At 37.3% G+C, this 18,335-nt stretch overlaps 1 protein-coding gene across 6 annotated transcripts in view; it reads right to left on the bottom strand.

Annotated features, from left to right (window-relative positions):
• The window catches only part of ANK2 (ankyrin 2), a gene marked incomplete at its 5' end in the record, with an annotated part of 366,277 nt that overhangs the window by 296,966 nt on the left and 50,976 nt on the right, over positions 1–18,335 (bottom strand). Inside the window, one exon of one of the 6 annotated variants that reach the window (XM_082051517.1) lies at positions 16,251–16,309. The exons of the other annotated variants lie outside the window; for them this stretch is intronic. Coding sequence (XP_081907643.1) covers positions 16,251–16,271 — 21 coding nt within the window. The remainder of the gene's footprint in view (positions 1–16,250; positions 16,310–18,335) is intronic. 6 annotated transcript variants of the gene reach the window in all.

Here is an 18,335-nt window from a genome sequence, read left to right as displayed (position 1 = left end):
AGCAGTTAATTTAGGTTTAAGCGCTAAGGTTATAGAAACCGGGAACTGAAATCCAAGCCGTGCATTTTAGTTGCACACGTTTACTCCCCCTTGCATGTACGCCACGGTTACTACGTGCCAACAAGCCAGTATGACAGAAGATGAGGAGGGCATGAGAAAGTAGCCTGATTAAAAAGGGGCAGAGGGTGAACTTCCCACCTCAACCGAGAGGCAAGCGTGAGTGAAATTCTCACTGGCTCAATTAGCAGTGGCCATGCCTGGTGACTGGCAGGTCCTGGTTCTTGCAATCAACCACCTGAGGCTGGAAACTGATACACAGTGGGCAGGAATGATGTCTTCCTTCATGTCTGTACAGTGATTAAAACGTGCTAAGAAAACATTTCTGGCAACAACTCCAATGGTCTGCAAGTATATCAGCACCCCAGCACTGCCAGATGGAGATTTGTGTGAATACCAAACTATAAATACCTTAGCAAACTTTGGCTACTGCTCATCTACCACAGAAAGGATCTAAGGAGCACGCCCTTCACTAGACACATCGTTTTCTCTGTGTCATTGTAAAAGGTCAGATTTAAGAAAAAAGAAACAAAATGAAGCACATGGAAACAGTGAAAATATCTAACATCCTAAAAAGCCTACCAGAATTAAACCACAATGTTAGCAAAAGTTACTGAAGTGCAAAGACAACAAGATCCTCTATTAAGATTTCAAATGACTAAATATCTTATGTGCATTGTGGTCTAGCTGCCTAATGTACCTGAACACAACCTTTAAAACAGCATTTTGACACTGATACAGTGTTTATAAATTGACCATTTAAATGCCACAATAAACCATGCAGAACAAGCATTGGAAGGAAAATGAACATACATAAAAGCCATTGTTAGGTACTCACATGTACATATATTCTGAAATATTAAATAAATGTTTCTGTTAGCAGCTATAATTTCAGTTTGCTCAGATACTAAGCCAAGAACACACATCCACAGGCATGCACACGTCAGCCTCCTCCCACGGGGACCCAGCCACACCACACACTCCTCTCACTCACCATTCCAAGCTAAGCTGTTACCACTGAGCACCCAAATACATTAAAGCACATTTTTAAGTTGATTTGCTTAAATATTAGTAACTTATTATTACCGAGCTAAACAAAGCAACTAAAATGTAAATTAGGAAACAAACTATTAACTAAGTATTGGATATTGTTTAAAAATAGTTAGAGGGCAAGCCACATAGTATAGCAACCAACACTTACTGATCTCTTAATTACCAGTGTTTTTAAATAACTTCGCTTCACTACTCTCACAGCTACAGCTTCCTGACTGGTTAACAGATAAAGAAAGTTATTCAGAAGCTATTTCTTGCCCTGGCTTGTTGTCTGGCTTAGTGACAGCATTACATGAACCCAAGGCTGGCAGGGGACCCTCCTTCCCATTTAACCTTCACTCCAGAACACAAGATTATTACCAGTTAGAAATGTTGCACTTGAGTCCCATATGAATAACTTTGCTTCTCATTGAAACATGGTCTTGAACACAATTCAGGCATTAACTACTTTTGTTACATGTTATAATTGCCTTAGTATAGGAATCCAGTTTAAGTGGAATTTTGAGTAAGATACACTTTGTTCTTTGGTGGTGGGTAGCTATAAAGTAGATTAAACAGAAAAAAAAAAAATTAAAAACAGTAAGAAAGGTATAAAAGACATTTTCTTTAAAAAAAAAAAAATAAAACAATAACTCCTAAACATTGATTTTCTTAATTGTCTGTTTCCATATCTCTTCAGTACATTAAAATTAACTTCTGTGCCATGAAAAGACTGTCATGCACCCAAAAATGAACCTAGTAATCACCAACCACCTGCCCCTCAAACCTTGGAAAGCCATAATTTTCAAGTTGGTTTTATAACAATGAGGTAATTTTAAAAAATAAACTCATGTATATGTTTGGAGAGAACAACTCACCTTTGAGAGCATATCCCAAAGACTGACAGCACAAGTTTTAAAGGAAAAGCAATGGAAGAACTCTTGAAACATACGTACTCAGTACATGTGAGAGTAAATGAAACTTCATTTTAGCTCAGTGCACACTTTCACAGCAACATGGCACTTAAGTAAATCTATGGACTTGTGTTTTACTGTATTTACAGCCCTTGAAAGGTACTGTCACATATGACTCAGATTCAATTCTGTTACTATACAGTTGCCTTTTGGCAATTTTTATTTTAACAGTAATAATTTAGCACCGACACCTTGATGTGCCAAACTATTGAAAGAGCCTTTTTTCCTGCTGACACTAGTGTCCCAGTGGTTTTGCTGGATGAGGTTATGACTCCACAAGGTGTACGAGCAGCAGCATTCAAGCAACTCCTAGTGCTGCTACAGCACTGCCAAGGAGAGCTAGAAAATACCAAATGTCACACAGATAAAAGTCATATTACTGCACTTGCACTGTTATTGTTGAGGACGTGCTGCAGCCCAGGCGGCCAGATGGGGGCTTAACGGGTTGTGCTTTGCTTCTTTCTAAAATCACCATGATTTTAGTACAGTGATCCAGCCCTTAGAATTTTCATAGTTTCTCCCACTTGCAATTAAAGCAAAATTGTTTAAAAGGCAGCAAAATGTGATGCTTTTTACATATAATTAAAATACTATCTCCTTTGTTTAAAAATATATAAACATCTGGGTAGAACTGTGTGATTGAATCTCAATAGTATAAAACAGTATAAAAATAATCTTGTTTTCAGTTGTAGGCACTTCTTTCATGAAAATCTGCTTTATATTTTTTCCACACTATTTTTAATAGCACTTTGTCAGGAGAGCGTTTGACCAACTCCAGTGTATGTGCTTCAGAAAAAACACTGTTTCAGATAGGAAACACTTCGACTTCTTTACAGGCTTCAGTACATTCCCTTGGAGACACCACAGCACATACAACATTCCATACTCTGCTATTGGCATTTGGAGTTCAAGCAAGTCCACAATTTTTTCATTATTATTATAATTATTTTTTTTAGACCATGCTGTTGTTGTTTAAAGACTTTCCTTTTATCATATAGTATGCCATATTTTAAAGTGTATTTTGAGGATACATGTACATTTGTTTAAAAAATTAAATAGTAACACTAAATAAACTTGATTGAGAAAATTCTCTCTGGCTATGGCATCTTTTGCTTGTTTAGTTTTCATTTTGACTCTAGAATCTCCAAGTTTTCAACAATTAACTCCACCTAAACCTTTCCATGTATGCACCCATTAAGTGTTGCCAAGATTCAGCTCCAACTCTGCTTAACATCTTGCAGGATTTAAGAGTACTGAGTAGTACAGCTGTAATCATAAATTCACCAGTTCACTTCTTCCGTGGTCCTTGTTCAACATCCATCTGTATTTCTTACTTTCCAAAATGCCTCAATATTTTTGAAATCATGGCATGTGATGTACAAGAGTAACGTTTAGTCCGTAACCTTTTTGTTGTTGTTGTTTTTAATATTTTCATAAGACCTTCAATGTAGTTGCATGTCAGTAGCTTGACAAAGGGTTCCCACTAGGGAAATACCAATCCCACCAATTTCAGTTGTGTTGTTCCATTCACTTCAAAATCGGGAAGAACCGCAGAAATTGCAATTGTAGCAGTTTCCAATTTTTCTTGTGTGTGATGCCTATAATCTAAATCCATTGCCGTTTCACTCTTCTTCTAGTGTCTAAATTCTCGCTGCTGCTTTTTATCATGAGTTTCTCTTACACCTCTAGACTTCAAAGATCCTGTCAAACATTAAAATTCACCCTATATTACATAGTCATAAAAACTGCATACAACACTGAAATAACTATAGAATTAAAGTACGTTCTGATCAGTTTAGAGCTCTAGAAAATGTATTACCATTAACTTTATTTTATTCAAACGCTGTTAGGGAAAAAAAACCCTGAATGCTAACTGGAAGCTGTATGTCTCTATCAAGTCACACACAAGTTACTTACAGACCATTAGTACAAATACTAGTAGTAGTAAGACAGTCTCCCTGGTGGAATAGGGCCACAAGCTCCCAGTCACATGCCAGTATTTAAACAATCACATTGCATATGGTGTTTGGATGGGGGTTCCTCATGATGCCTGTGATTTACACAACCAACGAAACCAAGTGGAAGGAAAAAGGAAAGGAAGGCAAAGAGATGCATTTTCACTCTGCTTTTAGTTTACAAGTGACAGTCATTTCAATGACATCTTAAAAGTTCCTGACCAGAAAGCAGACAAACTAGACTAAATTCTTACACTAATAGATGTTATTGCTGTGATGCAAAGAGCTATGCTAGCAGATTGTCTAACAATTTACAGTATAAAGGCAAGTTGCTTGTTATTATACCAAACTTAAAACACTTCCAGTGCTTAGAGTCTCAGACTGACAGTCTAACCATTTGAAAAAGAAAATGTGTGCAGAGAACAGATTATTTTAAGAAAATTCTTACTGCTTTACCATTCTAAAAATCTCTACTACATTCAAGCTTTAGAGCACAGACTTAAAAATCTGGTTTCCATGTCAAGGATAAGCTTTCTAACATCCCCATGAAAATTCATCCAAAATTGAACAAGTCACAAGGCTCTAAAAATGCAGCTTACATTTACTGTTACAGTGCCTTCTCCTGTGTAAAGTGCTTTTCATGAGTAGTTCTCAGTGCATTTTGAAATGAGCACTTGGCTATCATTTTGCCACTTCTTTAAACAGAAATTTACAGGTGAATAACAATTTTCTGCAAGATTCAGTTGGTATCCAGCATCATCTGTCCCCATCCACCCCTGTTGACTGCTGAACTGTGCTTGACCTCCATTGCCCCTTGCAGAGAGGGCTGTGCTACCCTGACTGCCAAGGAGTCCTGCTCTGCCAGGGACCTGCCCACAGGGAACTGGTTTGGCTCCATGGGATGAGGTTCCATCCCTCCCCCCCTTTTGATGCATTTTCCAAGTTTCTACACTTCAACAAAGTTATTTTAAAATCAGGAAGCTACAACAACAACAACAACAAAATGATTTTTCAATGTTTGAAATGAAAGACAGGAACAACATAAACCGCTAAAAATAAGAAAGCAGAGGACATAATTCTATTAAGCTAAAGAATCAATACACACTTTTTCACAAAACTCCTGCATCATTCAGCATGCAAAAATGGATGAAGCTCCTTGGTAGGAGTTTGCTAGTTTTTCTTCACTATTTAAACCCAGCTGTGACTACAAAGTTATTCATTTCCTGATGGCTTCCTTTTGAAAGATAATATTTTATAAATAAAGCCATACTGATGAGAGCAAGGGAACTGACAGGACACATATTCCACTACTACAAAGACTCAAATGCCTAGTTATTTGCATAAGGAATTCTGTCTTTGGCATGTGGTATTTTTTTTTGATGTTTTGGGTGTTTTGATAGTGTTCAACACAATACTTCAACTGTAGCAATAACTATCCATATTCTTTAACATAATTATTTTCCTTTTAAACCTTGTTTCCCCTCCCCTCCTTGAATTTAAGAACACATCGAACTTTCTAGGACAGCAGGCTTCATATTTCCCACCCCAGCAGCTGAAGCAGAGGTGGTCGCAGGAATTCCCCTTCATTTAGCAAGAGGGAAGGGGTTTACATCAGCTCAAGGAGGGTCAAGTTTGTGAAAGAGAAAACTGTCGAGGGTTATTAAATACACAGAGACAATATCCAGCTCAGGAAATCCCCTGAGCAGAAAACAGCTGGAGGCTGGAAGATTATTCAGGGGAAGTATCAGATATGCTTGCCCTGTTCTTATTATTCCTGAAGCACCAGGCTGTGGCTATTGTTGAGGAGAAAACACTGAGAAACACAGACCCTCAGGTCTGATCTTGCAGTGCAGCTTTTATAGATGACAAATGTTGTTGGCATCTGAAAGCCCAGAGAAAGTTTATTTCACTGCATGCTTTCAGACTGCCTGGAGAACAAGGCAAGCAACAGTCCATCACACTAAAGTGATTTTACTAACACCAGTTAAAATAGAAAGAGGAATGAGAACAAAGTAGATGGTTTTGTAAGTTTTTGGCCACAGAAATCACAATCTGCAGAGAAACAAACTCCTGTTCTAGTGTTACGAGAAGACATGGAGCAGATGGCAGCTCCCAGCTAACCCTCCTAAGTGGGAGGTACAGCTAACACTGTCATGGACTCTCACGTTAACCTTTTCCTAAATGGGAGGATCATTTTTGTTTCCTTCTCCAAAAGCACTGTCTGTGCTCTCCTGGATGGTACTGGCCCTTCTTGGACAGCTTCTGCTATTCTGTTTCTGATGCTTTTTAGAACGAGTGTCCAAAGTTGAACATTATAGAGGATTGTATATCAGGCTCTTGTTTCAGTATTTGGGCAATTCTTAAGGCAAAATTCAGGTTTTCCAGCTGCTATTCCATTTTAAAGTTTTGAAAGACTAATGGCTCAGTCCAAAAATCATTAACTGTGGTCCTTGAATAGTTACTAAATGTGGACTCCAGCAACTTCTTCCACTGCATGTTACCTCACATTCAACCACAAGTGATTTCTCCTGTCAGAAGATGAAACTGTAGGTTCTCAGCAACTCCATGCCCACCAACCTAAGTTTTGTATCACTAACAAAAGGCACTGCTCAGGTTTGTGGGGTTTTTTTATTCCATTATTTGAATTCACTTAAAAATCTCTTCTATAGTAAACTGTAAACAGACTTTCAAAAGTACCTATTCTCCATCTTAAAAAATGGAAGTTTATTTCTAAGTGCTAAAGAAAAGAGCTGAAATGTAGCAGAAGGTGTCTGTTACCTACTACTGTGCAGGATTTTATCCAAGTGCTTTGAGTTTTTAACTCAATTACACCAGCTAACTCCCCTCTGAGAATTCATAGAGACTCAACAATGTTTGCTAATCTCAAACCTTGAATATGGTCTTCGTTTTATTTAACATACTTATACACTCTGTACCCACTCGCATGCACATATATGTATACACATACATATATATGTGTAGACACACTTCCATATTTTTTAATTAAAAATGTTTGAGGAAAAATACTAATTCCACAGCTCTGATATTTAGAAAACACAACATCCTCCCTATCATTTTTATGACCTTTTTAGTTAATATAATTAACGTTACAGCAGAACATAATTTGTTCTCATGGCTACAAATTATAATGAGACAAATTGCTGTGACATTACAGTCTGAGCAAAACATAAGCAGATGATGAGGCAGCCCAGCTTTCATCAGCTTCTTTATCCAAGATGCTCCAAGTACACAAAGGAAATAAAAATGACTTCCTCTATCTTTGCATTGCCACCTCTGCAGGCCTTTGAACCACAGACACTCAGGTACTCGTAAAAATTACAGAGCAGGTTTATAGTCACTTTAAAATATATGTAATATATGTCAGCCCTTTCCCTCCTTCCCCCTACCCAAGTAAATCTGGTGAATGGATTTTGTGAGGGAGTAAGCAGATTGCTTATATAACAGCTCATTAAATGCTTTGTGTTCCTAGCCTGAGGTATATACATTGAGGGCAATATTTTATTACCTCAACTTGCTCACTTTTAATAGATGAAAAGTTGGGGTATTATATTTTTTTTTAATTATTATTTCATACCATTGTAAAGTAGTCTAGGGAAAACAATAATTCATAACAATTGAGAGAATAACTACATACCACTGATACTTTATGAAAGAAAAAAGCCTACCCTATCCATTACAGAAACAAGAGTGATGAGACTGACCTAGTTCACCCTCAAACGTGTCAATGGAAACCTTCCTACCATTAACATTTATATCCAACAGAAAAACCTCACATCCAACTGATTTTGCATTGACTCTTGAAATAAAGCCAGTATAACAATCTTCAGAGAGAAGAGAACAGGCACGGAGCACTCAGATTGACAAAGGATTAGACGTGCATTTTTTAAGTGGCACTTAAGAACTGAGAAGTGACAGTTCTGCAGGACAAATACACTTAAAAGATAGGCACAAGCTTAAAAGGATGACTTTGGACACCCCCAAATCTTTTGTGGCATTTGAAACCCTGGCAAATTTTTATACCTTGGCCCCATCTTCAACCTCTACTTGTACCAGAAATAGCACTGGAGCATTTCTAGAGAAAAGCAGAGGAAACAATATTCTGCACTTATATTTAATCTAGGATTATTACTACCTACATTCCAGTTTTTACTCCCAGCCAAGAGTTAATATACCAGGCAGAAGACAACATTACCTCCTAGATAGTTTTGTCTAGCTGAAGAAGAGACCAATTGGACACAAGAACAGCATAAATCAGTTGAATTGCAGCTTCCAAAAGACACCAGGGATTATCCTTGCTTGATTTACTGAGCTTATCTGTTTCGTGCTATAGGTATATAAAAACTTGTAATGCTGCTGGATAAGCATTACGATATGATTGCAGGACTCATTGTCCATGTAGCTTTCTGCTGGTGTTTAAACACAAAGGAAATGCAGAATACCAAAAAGCTACTGGTATCCAATTAATTTGTCAGAGCATTTAGAGAAAGTTTTGATTCCCATTGTTACTCACCTCTTAACACACAGATTCATTTACACTGCCCGTTTACAAACATTTTAAAAAAATAGCAACACCCTCTGGCATACATGAAAGAATTTGCAAATTGGGCAGGGGGGAGAAGGCAACCAATAATTATCTGAAACACTAAAACAAAAAGAGTATCTTTAAAATTAGCTGTGAAAAGCAGCCAGACCTATGTCTTCATCTCTTCTGGCACAATAAGGAAATTGTAAAAGCTGCACTAGAACAAAGTGTTTTCTCAACATATTTATAAACAGAACATAATAAATTTGTCTGGCTGATAAGAACTACCCATTCCCTCACTGGAAAAACACAATGCCCTTTTGACTGCCATGCTTGTAGTCAAAGAAAATAAATAAGATTTTGGCAGAAAGGCTAAAACAGAATAAAAAAAAAAAATTGGCAGCCAACCTGCTGCTCTTTAGTCAATGCTTCGCACGTCAAGTTTTACCTTATGTCTGGAAAGTGAGTCATGAAAAGGCTAAGGACCATGTCAGACACCTACTTAGGATTTATATACTTGGGGCTCTTTTTTAAATAAAATGTCTTGGGGAGACCTTAGCCTATCTGAAATGGCTTCTTCCTTCTATTTTTATACCCTGGGAAAAAGGGAAAAAACAAATCAGAAGAGAACAAGCCACAGAAGGGCCATATACAATCTGCTTCTCAGTGACTGCTTCAAGCAAGAGATGCTTTCCACATCCATTTTCTTCCCAGCTACTAAACTGAAAGCTATTTTCAAGCATGGCTACACATCTTAAAACAGCTCGTACTCATTCACAGCGCATCATTCAGCCCTTGGCCAACACATCCAGCTTCCCACTCCTTCTGGTAGCAATCTGTGTTCAAACCTAGTGCTGGACACTTGAATTATCCTTTACAGTCCATTAGCCCATTATGCCTTTACAGCCCATTAGCTTCAATTTCTGATGGAGAAGTACCTCTTCGGTTGTATTTAGCTTAGCTGCTAATTGCCCCAGCATCTGAAAACCTTCCATGTAAAGGAAAAAAAAAAAAAGACTTCTTTATGCTTATTTTGGTTACGATAAAAATGTTTTTTCTTGCATTTTGTAACACAGGCCAGATTATGATGGTTTAAATTAATCATGAAGAAACTGAACCTCTTACATACCTACAAAGAAGTACAAGAAGGCAAGAAAAAAAGTGGTGCAAACTCACCATACACCATTATGTTCTGTTTTGAAGGAACAGTTTAAAGTCAAAGGGTAATTTATTCATTATGCCCATTCAAACCTTCATGTCCCCTAAAGCTGCCAACAAAAGCACCATTTAGCATGAAATGCTGTGCTGGTTTTTTCTAGATATAGATAACTGTTCCTTGGAAAATTTGAACAGGCAGATAATATTCCCAAATTAAAGTCACTGTATATCTAGACAGAATTTAAGTTGCTCCATTTTGTACCATTTACAAACAGCATAAAAATAAATTATAAAGCTACAGCAACACAACTGTAAGAAAGGAAAGAGTATAGTTAAAACTATGACTTCTCACAGAATCATAGAATCACAGAACGGTTTGGGTTGGAACAGACTTTCAAAGGTCATCTAGTCCACTGTCCTTGCCATGGGCAGCAACATCATGCTTTGTGTTTGTGCACACATGCATTTCAGAGAGACCTCAGAAAATTCAATTTAACTTTCAATGTACACTAACAAAAAGGAAATCCTGAAGTGCTACATCCACTTTTTATGGAGGAAAAAAAAATAAAGATAAGGTGAAGACATAAGATCCTTCTGTCAGTTTTAAAACTTCCATGATTCACTGTAAAGATATCAATACAAGCATATATGTTCTCTGCTTACAGCCTTTTTCACCAATATGACAATGATGTTACCTAAACAAAAATATCACCAATAGACTGTGTGACACACTCAGATACTGAAGTACTCAGAATCAGCTTGGATTAGAGGCCACCTCAGGTTCGAAAATACTTGGTAAGAAAATCAGTTGTTCACAATGTGGAAAAACAAGTTTCTTTCCCTCAGACAAGTTATTTACCTTAATCTCATCATTACTTGATAGAATACCAGTCCTGGTAAACAACTGTGTGGTGTAAAACAAAGATCTTCACTACTTTTTGAAGTAAAAATTATTATTGCATTTGTTACTGAGCATCTATGAATCAAACCTTCAACCATATACAAATAAAAATATGGAAGCTCACCATTATAGATTACAGTTAATCAACACAATTCTCCAGGTGTATCCAGGCTATAGAGCACAGCAAATTTTCAACTTTCCAAAACAAAGTGTAGGATCCAATTCTGTATTCATTTTGGTAAACCAAATCTTTCCCAGTGCTTATAAGTCTAGTTATAAGGACTAACCAGTAAGTCAGTTTTAAACTAATTAGGCATTATGCAGTTCCTTCCCAACTCTAAGTCAGGCAGATGTATATCAGAAAACAAATATACAGCTGTGATCTTCCACAATCTCCCCTTTGCTACAGTTCCAACACTTGACTCCTCTCCACGGACATTAGTTGACTTCAGCATGTAGAACTATACTCTTAGTTCCACAGAAACTGAATCTAACAAGCACCTTTTCTCCCCCCCAAAATTATGCTGCATTGCTTACAGTTAGCAATACTGACTGCTGTTTTACTAACTTAATATTCTTTTGTATTCTTTGCATTAAACAGAAAAGTAAATTGCCAAAGATCTCAATATCTCACTGACTTTTACTAGCACCAAATCACTCCTTAAAAGTTTACTGGCATGAATATGAACAGTATACTGTTGAGCTACAGAATTTGTCAGATGTTTCAAAAACCAAAAAGACACAGCAAACAGATGTAACTTGTGTTTTTAGGAATCCAAGAGGGATCCTTTAGCATATAAATTCCAGTGACTGGAACTCTGCACTACTGCTGATCCATCAAACCTGAACTGTTCTATTGCAGCACCAAACTGCACAGAGGATTGTACTTGCCTGTTAGGTGTCAACTGCTCAGATTTTAATGCCATATTTTCCAGTGGATGAAAAGTTTATAATAGTGTGGAAGAGAAATCATAGTAACTGAATAAGCTTAGCATGCAGAAGTTGCACACTATTGTGTAAAGTGCATGTATAGTTCATAAAGGAATACATATGCTCATAAAAAGTCTAACAAGAAAAAAGATTGGGCAGGAAGAACGTAGTTTTAATTGAAAGACAAATATAAAAGGTATGTTTTACTATCTTGTAAGTCATTCAGCAGGTAAACTCCTACTGCCTAGCTGTGGATCTGCAAAAATTTAAAACTAATAAGGGTAAATCCTATTCAGTGATTCACCTGCCCTCCAGTGTAACCACTTAAGCTCTATGAACATTATTTGAAAATGCAAACAATTATAGTGAAGCACTCTTAAACAGATTTGTATAAGACACACCTTTTAGAAAAAAAAAAAAAAACTCTTATTTTCCTGCTTACCAGAAAAAGCCTTCTTTTCTTTCCTTTACCCCAACTAGAATCCAGTTTAACACAGTACATGGTCTTTGCTTCACTTTTAAGTCAGAGTAGACACTACAAGTCCTCCTTGGCATCTTGAGCTCTCTGTTTGCCTGTAGAGTAGACAGAAAGCCACTCCAGTGACATCTACTGTCCTGTTGACCACTTCTACAGCTGTGCATTTTTTCATGGTCTCATAGTAGCTCCTTTACATTCTCATGCACATGTGTAGGCTTAATAATGAGGGAACAGAGAACCATGATCCCTACTTTTTCCAAAAATATGGCATTAGAAATACAATGTATGATACTCAGAGAAGTCTTTGTTTGGACATATATCAGACACAAAACTGCATCACTTAGAAAGGATAACTGCTTCAAGTTAACTGCAAAGATATTATTTTACCATACCTAAATGATAAGACATAATCAATGTCTCCCACTTAGGAGATGTGACAGATTTTCCCTTTCAGCTACCATTCACAGAGGTTTTTGGTTCTCTAATGTTGAAAAACCACCAGGATGATCATTAAGAGATTCTCTTGTAAAGCTGGATGTTGAACACGCCACTAATTGACTCAGTTTTCAAAAAAAAAAAAGAAATTACTGCATCTCTCAGCATTTTATCAGGTGCTGTAGCAATTGCCCCAGTTCAGGATCACCAAGGAGAAAAAATGTGGCTGTTAGTGTCAGAGACAGGAAAAAAGAAAGCAAGGGTGTCTCCTGTTCTGGTGCCTGGCTCCGTGGACAGCTGGGGAGAGAACATGCCACAAACTCAGTGTCTTTTATCAAAAGCTCGAAGAACGAAAGACAGGGCAGCATTCCCTTGCTGCATAGCACTACATCAGCCACCTTATTACCTGCCAATAGCAAATAAACACATTTTGTCCTGTGATATAAAAAGAACTACCACTGGTAGTTCTACAATCATTAGACTAGTAACTTGTGTTTCTAAAAGGCGAGGCAAAATTACCCAAGAACAGCGACACTCTGAAATCTTAGAGGATTTTGACCTACTTTCAAGAATCCCTGAGCTTAGCATATTGTTTGGCATCTATCTAAATGAACTGTACCATCTCGGCATAATGTTTGAAGTCCTTTATTGAGAGCTTATACTCATGCATGCATGTGGTTTGATAGACAAAAGTATAACAGGAAAAAAAGAAGGAGGGGAAAAAAAGTGCATCTGTACTCCAAGAACCAACACGGTGGGTTGTTTATGATGGTGGTGATTCAAGCTCATAAAGCAATGCCTGAGGTGACCTCTGAAAACTTTCAAAGGCGTGATATAAAATTAGATTATCCTTCCCATAAAAATTAAAGGAATTTTGTATTCATCAGCAGGAGAGTCTCTGCTGGCTTCTGATAGAAAGCACATAGCTACAATGATGCAATAATAACGTGCTGCGGATGATCATTAAGACAGACAGGACATGACATGTTTCCAAGAGGAAGATTCTAGTTACGTTTCAGAGACCTGATAACATGTCAAATGTAATAAACTAAATTGCCTGAAACAAATCACTCTAATTTCATCTTTTTACATCAGTATATCTGTTTCCCCATGGTGTATCCTAATATAGCCATTAAAACACAGATCGATACAGGACAAACTTGCATTAATTTTACACTTACCAAATACCTGATGTATTCATTAAGCATTGTATCAATCTAATATTTTTGCTCGGAATATAGAAGTAGTGCACTATGGATTACGCTGATTTTTACACAGATTTTATCAGTTCCAAACAACTGCTTAAGAAAAATCCCAGTTATGAAAGAGTTGTACTGTACTGTATTTTCCACACAGTTCTCTCTGCTATACTAAGAATCCAAAGCTCATTTCATGGACTAAAGAGGATCCACTCCCTTCAGTAACATGCATTTCAGTCTACTGAAAGGATCAACTCTGAACAGGAAACCCCAGCTCTTCAAAGCCTGAAACCAGTCTTAAGCAACAGTGTACCGTTCATGCACTCAGCTTCCATAGACTAGGAATGGTAAATATCGAGAACAATTGAGTGATCAGGGTTTCTCAGAACCTCACTTTCAGAAAGCAACAATTATACTGTGCTGTGGGGTCCACCATCATTTCCAAGGTACTGAAATTCTTCCCTTTGGTTCATCACTGAAGGTTTTCTTAATGTTTAGTCATTCAAATTGAAGAAAAAAAAAAAATCTAAAGTAGCTGCAATTTGTGGCACTTTGTTTTAATGCAAGCCATGTGATTTCTCTTTTAAAAGTCTAAAACATTGCTCTACCATTCTGAGTGCTTAAAAGAACTTTCAGATCCTGCAAAGGCATTTATTCACTGCTAGTTCACAGAACTCTGCCATCACCACCTTCTACATGTTGATAGTCTGTCTCTGTTCAGAAGAACCTCTGAACTAGTAAAACTACAGCAAGCTTCAGGAGACAAAAGAAGTTGATTCATTTTCTTGCTTAGCTGCAAAACATTTATACCTCATCTTTCAGAACAGTTACTGCTTAAAACGCAAATCAGAATAATCAAGCATGAAGTTTTAGATAGACAGATATTTCTAAGCTGAAATATTCCCAAAGTAACTGCAATTCACTAAATCGGCTTCAGGTGAGGTTTTGCTTCTCCATGACATTTCTATGTCAGTAAAATCCCAGCCAAGAGAACAGAAAATCAGGAAGAATAGCAGAAAAATATTATAAATAGTTACATATAGTCAATAGTAGAAAGTCTATAAAAGGTAAAACTCTCAGTAAAACTGGTCAGAAATTTTCAGCTGAAAAATCTTGCCAGAGAACACTTAATTTTTGTGTTCAATACAGTGTTGCTTTTGTTTTTTTTTTTTTTTAACTCAAAATCTAGGGAAGGAGAACAGCCAAAATCCCAGAGATTTCCATCATCTTTTCAGAAGTGGGTAATTCAGAGTGAAACCTCAGTTATGCCTCACTGAGACCATACATTGAGCCTACGCTCCATATGCCAGACACACTCCCTAATCAAAAGGCCCATCTCGCTCTTTCCACTCTTCTGTCAAAAATACTTCGTGTAACTTTCATTATAATGGAAATAATTAGGAAACACTGACATTTTTATGAGACAGAGTTCTTTTTCTTTAGCTAGTCTTCCTGAAGATTCTCCCAAATAACTTTTCATTACCATCCCTAACAGGTATTAACTGGAATTGCTCTAATTAACCATGGCTTTCACCTCAACCTACACCCTACCAAAGGATTTCACGGACTACCAACAAATCTGACAACAAACAGTGTACAAAATTATAATCAATTCAGTGATTTAAAAAAAAAAAATATCTATATCAGTAGAACAACCATTGAAAACAAAAAACACAGTAGGGTGTGCTTTGAAGCTTATGTGTGGGTGTCATCAGCAGATGCTCAAGAATTTTGTTAGCAGCATATTTACAGATACCACTTCCCAATGCATGGTAAACCCTTGCATACCTACACAACCATCTGGCTGGCAAGGACATGGCTGTTTAGAAATGAGATACTGGTTTAGCTTTCTCAAAGTGATATCATCTCTTAGAAACCAGATATGACATATCTGCCAACTGTATGATCAGCATCTTCCAGTGACCAACAGCAAAATTAGCGATATCTAGTCTGACCCTCCGGCAAAGTCTCTGGAACAGAAAAAGATTTCAAGCATGCTACTTGTATATTCCATTTACCATATTATTATTCCTGTTGCTTTTTTAGCATACAGTAAATTGGATAATTTTAAACAACTGGCTAAAAACGGGTTCTTTTCTCTGCAGTGGCACAGTGAGGACTTCTGGCCCAGTCTAGATGTAACTTGATAGCAAAGAAGGATTAAACACCTTTGTAGAGACAGCAAGCAGAGTTCAAGAAAACTCCCTGCCTACAGCTTCTTCCCATTACTGAATGGTGCAGTGTGTGTTGAAATAACCCATGACATGCCAGGGGAGCATCACAGACACTTCACCTGCATGCTCCATGGTGTTACTGCAAACCAGAGAAGTAGAAGGACTTAACACAGGTTGGCATTTGGTTGATCAGCATGGGTTACATACATAAGAAGTTAAGAGAATAGTATCCAATTTCCCATTAAATGCTGAAGTCACTTAAGGATAGCATGAACACCAAACACAAGCTTGTTTTTTACTTCTTTCAGTCATTCAGTGAACAAAAGAAGGTTTAATCAATTTTTAAAAGGCAAATATTAATTAAATATGTACTCAAATTATCTGCACATTCCTCTTCAATTTAAAGTGAAATACCTTTTGCAACATGCTGGCCATTTAAATGTCAATTCTTCATGTCCCCTTCAGTTACTTACCTAGAAAAAAGGAAAAATACATTCATTTTCCATGTTCTCAAATCTATCATAAACACATACCTTGCTCTCCACTGCTGCCCAATAAATTTTCAGTAGTTACAAATTAGATAAAATTAATGGGTTTTGGTTATATTATTACTTTAGATTACATGTTTCAACTTCTCCTTCAGCTAAGTATTCAGTAATTACATACAAGAACATTTTTTCTCCCTAGTAAATAATATCTAAATAAAAGTTACTTCATACCCTTAATTTGATTTTCATATTCTGTGTATTTACTCTGGAACAAAGTGTTAATTGCAATCACAGTAATGGAAATATAAAACATTCAGCAAAAGTACCCCAATGTGGTCTTCAGTACAGAAATTTGTGCGGACATCTGTGCAACTTCTTAACAGCTGCTAGCAAGAAAACATGTTTTGAGCAGACAGAGCACAGAACACCATGAGACTCCACTTGACAGACTAGTTCTCTGAACTCGGGTACATTTTTCCCACCAATCTCCATAGGACCCATATTTTAATCACTGAGTTTCTTTTGAGTCCTGTCATCAGTCTCTTCTGTGACCTCGAGCCACTTAATCTCTTCTCCTTTTGCAAAGGTAAGGTATTCTCTTTTCCAGCTATTGGAGGCTTCGGTGATTAAACAATGGTGTATAACAGTAAGTACCACAGCCTGTCTGAGGAACAAGCTACTAAGGAGAAAGCAGAAAAAAAGCTTGCTGCCAACAACATTTGTCTCTTCACTCAATCACTACTCAATTTCATCCTCTTTAGTGGTCTTCCCTTTTCCTCCCAAGCCATCAAAACCATTTCAGAGGCTGGTGCTCTTCCCTTGCTTTTACCACACTTCACTTTAAAAAGGGATGATTGTTGTTAAGGGGTTTTTTTCCCTGCCGAATTTTAAATTCTCATCAACATTCAGAAATAGTAAAGAAACACAATTCTTAAGTGATTAAGTTGAGGGTATCCCAATGGATTGGAATTGTACTTTGTGTTTGTCCAAATGATAAAATAAATCCATTCTGCAGTCCTGTTATTCTCTATGCTGTATAGAAACAGCTTTGGTTACTTAAACTAACTAAAGCACTTTTAGAAATCACTGCAAATTAAAGCACAACTTCTGTGACAAGAGAGACAGCTTTTGAAAAGTGCTTGGCAAGCACTAGCAAGCAATATATAACAACAAACAAAGAATACAGACTGATCAGCTCACATTATTTGCCAAACAGGAGTCCTGCTGGGCTCCTGCCTCCAAAAAGTCAAAATATCTTTATTTCAGGTTTTTCTTTGCTTCTTTGCTTTATAAGGGTCATGTCTTTCAAAACACATCTAAAACCTGAAACAGGCACGTAAGAATATATTCCTGGGAAGAAGAGCTTTAATGGTTTTATCAAGTGTTGGATGAAATCCCAGCAAAGCAAAGACTATTGGCACTACTAAATTCAAGTTTCATGTTGAAGATACCGGAACAACAGCACATATAGGCCCCCCAAACCACTAACAGAACTATTCCTTCCATCCAGAAGCAGCAAGAACCGCATATGCATGACAAGCTCACAGTTCTCTTCCACAGAAACATGGTTTTCAGTACACACTGCATCTGTTTTCAACAAGACTTTTCCAAACCAGCCCAGCTAAATAGGCGGGTACAAGTTCAGAACCTTACAGAAGTCCCATCCCCCCCTTCCCACCCAGGACCACTTGCCCAGGGGGCAAAAACCCAGATGGGAAAAGCCCCCAGCATAGCCTGGAACCAGCCTGCAGGTGCCCAGAACAACTACACAGGCAGAAGCATCTTTGTTCAAGGTGAGGTGATGGCACCTACTTTTCTCCATAACCCGTACGAGGAGACTGGGCAACAACCACAGATCCAATTAATCTCAACTCCTATTCTCCCATTCACATATCATCCATCACTCTTCTATGACTGAATTGCATTTATTATTACTACTTTTCTAAACTCAAATTAAATATAAAGGTTACAATACATGCCATAATAGGTACGATTGTCTTAGATTATCCTT

The sequence above is a fragment of the Streptopelia decaocto genome (assembly GCF_964273445.1).
Source record: "Streptopelia decaocto genome assembly, chromosome: 4".
Classification (NCBI taxonomy): Eukaryota; Metazoa; Chordata; class Aves; order Columbiformes; family Columbidae; genus Streptopelia; species Streptopelia decaocto.
The sequence above is the reverse complement of the archived record's forward strand: the minus strand, read 5'-3'. Positions and strand labels throughout refer to the sequence as shown.